Source organism: Saccopteryx leptura, chromosome 9, assembly GCF_036850995.1.
Source record: "Saccopteryx leptura isolate mSacLep1 chromosome 9, mSacLep1_pri_phased_curated, whole genome shotgun sequence".
In the NCBI taxonomy this organism is placed as follows: domain Eukaryota; kingdom Metazoa; phylum Chordata; class Mammalia; order Chiroptera; family Emballonuridae; genus Saccopteryx; species Saccopteryx leptura.
Genome location: NC_089511.1, coordinates 70,635,213 through 70,641,047, shown reverse-complemented (window position 1 = coordinate 70,641,047; position 5,835 = coordinate 70,635,213). Strand labels below are relative to the sequence as shown.

Here is a 5,835-nt window from a genome sequence, read left to right as displayed (position 1 = left end):
TGTGCCCAGGGGCCAGGGGCCAGGTCTCCCCCTCGGGGTTTATCACGGCAAAGGTAATATTGTGCTAACTATGAGTAAACAGTCATTGTGAAAACGAGGCAGAGTTTATCAGAGGCGAACTAGTTGGGGGGTGGCTTAACAATAAAGTTGCCCGCCTTGGGAGCAGGTGACGGCTGGCTGCGGGACTCCCGCGGTAGATGTTTTCCAAAGCACTCCACTTTACAATCTCTTGTAATTATTTATTAAACGAAATCTATTTATTATTATTTTAGCAAACACTGGAGACAGGTGGGGCTTTCTTTTCGTCGTCTCCTTTTGTTTGAAGGGCTGTTTGAAGTGGCCAGTCTCAGCCTGGGCAGCTCGCTCGCCAGATTTTTGTCTTCCCCTCTTTCAGTGCAGAGGCGAAGGCGAGAGAAAGACGTTCCCTCCTCTGGCAAGCCATTAGCTATTCAGCCTCCTATGGCCCCCGTCCCTCTCGCTCCTTTCTCGAGGAGCCCCCGGCACTGCTAAGACTCCCCCTGCAGACAGGAAGGCGAGAGAGCGGACCGCTGCCTTCCTTCTTTTCCAATCCGCCCGCGGTCTCCAGGCACCAGACTGTCGCCTCTCTCCTGGGGCCCCTCAGCCTCCAGGCACGCCTGTGCCTCGGACAGTCGATGGGCGGGAGTCTCGGAGACGTCAGCGGCGGTAGCTGGCCGGGGTCTTCAGGAACAGGCTCTGCCACCCCGCTCTAAGAGCAGGTGCACGGATACCGCCAGCGCGCACTGAGTTGTCACAGCCTGCGTCTCAGCCGGCAAAAGCACAGGAATTAACTTTGGAGAGGGTCTTGTGCATCCCCTACAGCGGAGAGAGAGGAAGTCAACCTTCCATATCTAATCCCCTAGGTCTGTTCAACATCCAGCCCACCCTTCTTGGCCAGAAGAAGGGATGCGAAGAGTTCTAGCATGTCGCAAGGTGACCGCTGCCCTCCGCCGCTGCGCGCTCTTCGCCCTGCTTTTTGCGCAAAGCTGGAGTATCGGTGGCGGCCTGCAAGCTTTGGAAAGCTCTGAGTTGAAGGGGTTCTGGGGAAGCTAGATGAGAGTTCCAAGCCGGTCCCAGAATTCTCTCCCAATCAGGAAGGCTCCTGAGAATCCCCAGAATCTTCCCTGGTGCAGGAAGCTCACTGTGCGGCTCTCTGCAGTCCTCATCAGCCCCTTCAGGCAGGCGGGAGCTAGGAGAGTCCCACCTTCGCGTTTCATCTGAGAGCTACGGCTGGATGTGAGTCCTGGTCGTGGGCTGCTCTGCAGGCTTCCAGGCACCTACAGAGGTGCTTTGGTCCTTAGGGCCAGGACTCTCCCTCCACAGAGCCTGGCTGGGTCCCAGAGAGCTGGAAAATCATGCTTTGGGTTTCCTCTCTCTTTTTTAATTTGCAGAATACAAATCAAGCAAGGCTAGGATATGGGTCAGGAAAGTAAAGAGATGGAACACGAGGGGACACTGGCTCCCCTTGGAGATAGGGCCCCTTTTCTACTCTGATCCTAACATCCCCAGTAGGTGAGCCAGGACATCTCCTCCTTTCTACATTTTGGGGTGTCTTTTTTGCCTTGAAATAACATTTTTCCCCAACCAAGGAGAGGCAGAGCAGGTGCAAAGGAGAATCTAGGACTAAGAGCCTTAGGACCTGAGTTCTATGTGGTTCTGATAGAACTTGCTGTGACCTTGGTTGAGTCACCTCTCCTTTATGGCCTTGATTTTTCCATCTGTAAAAGGGGTCTCAGGTTCTCATTCTTACAATTCAAAGACAATTTGGAGCCAATTCTGGCCTAAGGGGAAACAGCAGCAAAATGTGGAACCCATGAGTCTCCTCCATGCACCCCTTTGTTGGTCCTGAGCCTGACCCCTGGCTTCAGTTTCCAGACAGCCGGGGAAGGAGCCTGAGCTAACAGCAACACCGGCTGTGACCAGGAGGCCAGCGCCCCATCCCCACGTAGCCTTAGAGTCCCCTCTCCGAGTCCCAAGGATATCCACCCTCTCCAAGCAGCCTGGGTGAGTGTCAGGGGCCATTACTAGGGCAGAGACACAAACTTACCTCTTTCCCTCACCCCTCCCTTCAGTGGCCTAACCCGGTCCTGCTCCCCTCCGCCCACTTCCGAAAGGCTCAGGGTATCTGGAGATGCTAGAAGGTAAAGCCCTCGTCGCTAGCAGAGACTTAACTGGGGACCCAGCCTTCCCAGCCTCCGCTTCCTTCCGCGGGCAGCCCCGGGCAGGAAAGTGGAGCGGAAGCCGCGACCCCTCACCCTGAGTGACCGGAAGCAGAAGACCACGGGGTGTCCGAGGCGGGGACAAAAGGGAGGGGCGGGAAGAAAGGAAGGACGGTGTGTGTTCAGACACTCTTTGGAAAGATTTCCAGACAGCGATAACAGGAACTTTGGCGAGTCCCTGCCCTGTGCTCGCGGCCTGATCCCTGTCTAATATCGAGGCAGAAGGCTGGGCCAGGTGGCGCTGGCAGCCCCTGACCGCCAGGGACTGGACAGGAGATCAGGGGCAGAAAGAGGTGATCTGCGTGACTGCAGCGCCAGCACCCCACCGGCACTTGAAAGACACAAGGACTTGCTGTGAACTCCTGGCCTTCTCCCAACCCCTTCTCTCCTGAACTCCTGCCCTTCAGACTCTGGACCAAACGCTAGGATACTGTCCGCGACTGGCAGTTGTGTGACATCCCCTGGGTTCCACCATAGCCTCCCCTGCCTCTGAGACACCACTGAAATGTCCCAGATCTTGGATGGGGGTGGGCCTGAGGAGTTTGGGGCATCACCTCAGGGCACGGTGAGGGGAGCCTTCTCACCCCCAGGCAAAAGTGTCTAAGTGGCAGGGATATCTGTCTCTGTAGTTGCCTTGTCCACCCTCCCAGAATGAAGAGAGTCAATGACAGCCCTCTGTGTGTTCCCTAACCTGATCCACAGTGCAAGAGAGGAGGGTGGCATCAGAAATTAGACACCTTCCCAAACTGGTAGTCAAGACACCGTGTTCCATCTCTTGCCGTGTGATTTGGGGCAAGCTGCCTCGTTCTCTGAGCCTAAATTTCCCAGTGTGTAACACATGGAGGTTACCCTAAAGGCTTCCGAAACTCCCTTCAGGATACGAAGAGAGGCTCTGGACAGGTGCCAAGGAAAGACAGAAGACGAGGAAAGTGGTCTGGGGCCGCCAGACGCCAGCCAGACGAGGCTCTCTCACTGGGCGAGGCTCTTTGAGGAACCGAGAGTTGCTGGGACAGAGCCCGCGGGAGAAAGCAAATAGAACAGCGCTCCCCTCCCCCGACCTGGCCCTTTGTCCGGAATCCAGCTGTGCCCCGCGGGGGAGGAGCGGGCTCGCGTGGCGCGGCCCCTGGGTCGCGGCGCTGATAGGCCGGCGGAGCCGGCAGCCGCGGAGCAGGCACGCTCCTGGCCCCCGCAGAGCAGATAAAGCGTGCCAAGGGGCACACGACTCGCGGCTCAGGACATCCGCCTGGTCTCGCAGGCGCGCCAAGGGGAGGAACAGAGGCCCAAGACCCCCTTCTCCTTTCTCTTCTTTAGGACTGTGAGAAGTCCCAGGCGGCGGCGCCTGCGTCTCAACTGAACTTGGCAGACGCAAAGGCCAGACAGATCAGCGACCACTGTGCGCAAAGCCCACCGCTCTCTATCTTTTACGCACAAGAACAAGGTAACACTTGGAAGCTGCAAAGCAGCATTCGAAGGGGTTCTCTTTTCAGGTAGGGGTGGCTCGTTCGCGGTTCTCCCCCACACTCCACCTTGCCCCGGGATGGGTACTGCGCCTGGGTGACCGACCACGTTTACCCGTACCTCTGACCCTGCCGCAGGATGGCGCGTCATCCCTCGGGTGCATCCGCTGTCCAAGTGGCCCAAGAGACGGAGCGGCCCTTCCCGGTCGCCCCAAAAGAGGAAGTGACCTGCATCGTGTCCGCTCCGCCCAGCCCCACTCGCGTCCCAGGGAACTGCGACGAGGCGGAAGGGAGCGACGGCCCAGGGGCGGCCAGGAAGCTCCGGGCGCGGCGTGGGGGACGGAGCCGGCCCAAGAGTGAGTTGGTTCTGAGCAAGCAGCGACGGAGCCGGCGTAAGAAAGCGAACGACCGCGAGCGCAATCGCATGCACAGCCTCAATTCGGCGCTGGACGCGCTGCGCGGTGTCCTGCCCACCTTCCCCGACGACGCGAAGCTCACCAAGATCGAGACGCTGCGCTTCGCCCACAACTACATCTGGGCGCTGACGCAGACACTGCGCATAGCGGACCACAGCCTCTACCGCCTGGAGCCGGCCCGCGAGGCGCTGGGCAGCCCGGACGGCGGCTGTGCGGGGGACCGGGGCTCCCTCTACTCCCCGGCCTCCCAGGCGGGCAGCCTGAGCCCCGCTGCCTCGCTGGAGGAGCGCTCCGGGCTGCAGGCGCCCGCCTCCCCTGCCTGCCTGCATCCCGGCGCCCTAGCGTTTCCAGACTTTCTACGATGACCTGTCGGCCGCCGGGAGGTGGGTCCTGGAGAGAGGGAGGGGACGCAGGCTGTCAGGCGTGTGGCGGCGGCGGCGACCCGCAGGCGGACTTGCTCCTCCTACCTCTGGTCCGCTGACCCCTGGTGGGCCCAGGCGTCCTCGGGGGTGGCCGGAAAGTGCAGTCCCCCATCCTCTGCACCACGCCAACATTCTGCCGCTGCCCGCGTAAGTGGGCATTGCTGGCCGCGCGCGTTTTAAGCTCCCTCCCTGCGGCCACCTCAAAATTTCGTGCAAAAAAAAAAGAGATAAAAATAGTAGCACTACACAGCGGAGGACTCCCACCGTCTCCCCCACCCTGCTCTCACTCAACTGTCTGTCAGGCTGACGACCATCTGTCTTACCACCACTCCCCAATGTGACTTAATCCAACATTTGGTTTCTGAGCGTTTGCTCACCTCACCCAGAGTCTCTTCTCCAAAGATGCCGCTGACCTCCTATCCTACTCCCTATCAAATCCCGGGTTCCAGGCCGCTCCACTCTACTTTAATCCAGGAAGACAATCCTTTGCCTTCTCTTCGTGCACTTTTCTGAGCCGTTGCCCTCGGGGTACGGGAGAACGGGCAGTGAACTAGCCTCACAGGCTCCTTGGCGAGCTCCTCACGCACCAACGCCCCACCTCCGCGTCCCTACGACATGGAGAGCCCATCTCTCTCTCTCTCTCTCTCTTTTTAATCAGTTTGTAAATTATATGATATCTTTTGAAATGAATTTTGGTACGGTAAATTATATGGCCCCGCCCCTGTTTTACACCTTGTATTTATTGATGAGATTTCAATGTCTATATTTTGTACATAAGATTATTTAGGGACTGGTGAATGAGATTTTGAGCCAATAAAAAAAAAAAGAAAAGAAAAGAAACCTATAGAAGCCTGAGCAGGTTGTCTGGGCTGTGCAGAGGGAAGGGCTGCAGCCCCCGCGGGGGTGGGGGTGGGCTGGGTAGGGGTGGCCACAGTCCAAAGAGAGGGTAAGGCTTTCTGGGAGTCTGGGGCCCCTACTCCGCCCTGGGCTGAGAGGCTGTGTAGCTGCAGGCTGGGCAGGCAGACTGAGCTGGGAGGGCAAGTCAGCCATACACGCTTGGAAAGTAAGAGCTGGAAGGCTTTGATCCAGACCCCTTGTTCTATTTTATGAGGCAGCAATATGTTTTATTCCAAACAGTGGTCTAGAAAAAAGACAAGTCTCCAACTAGGGCTACTCACTGGCACTGCTGGCTTTCCCCCTATGCCACTAGCCTGAATTTACTTGCCTTTGGGGAAAAGAGGGAGTAATAAATAACCTCACTGCAGATTCAGACCCCTCTGAAATGGCACCAGTGGGCTGAACA

General features: G+C 57.8%; 1 protein-coding gene across 1 annotated transcript; it reads left to right on the top strand.

The window, feature by feature from the left end:
* Positions 1-3,556: 3,556 nt before the first annotated feature.
* NEUROG3 (neurogenin 3) lies at positions 3,557-4,899 on the top strand. Its single transcript, XM_066349344.1, has 2 exons — positions 3,557-3,675; positions 3,833-4,899. Exon 2 carries the CDS (start codon positions 3,834-3,836, stop codon positions 4,473-4,475), a length of 642 nt encoding a protein of 213 aa, XP_066205441.1. The 5' UTR covers positions 3,557-3,675; position 3,833; the 3' UTR covers positions 4,476-4,899.
* Positions 4,900-5,835: the final 936 nt, after the last annotated feature.

What these genes read in the sequence shown, in the direction of transcription:
- NEUROG3 (XM_066349344.1), top strand. Translation starts at nt 3,834, where the DNA reads ATGGCGCGTCATCCCTCGGGTGCATCCGCTGTCCAAGTGGCCCAAGAG.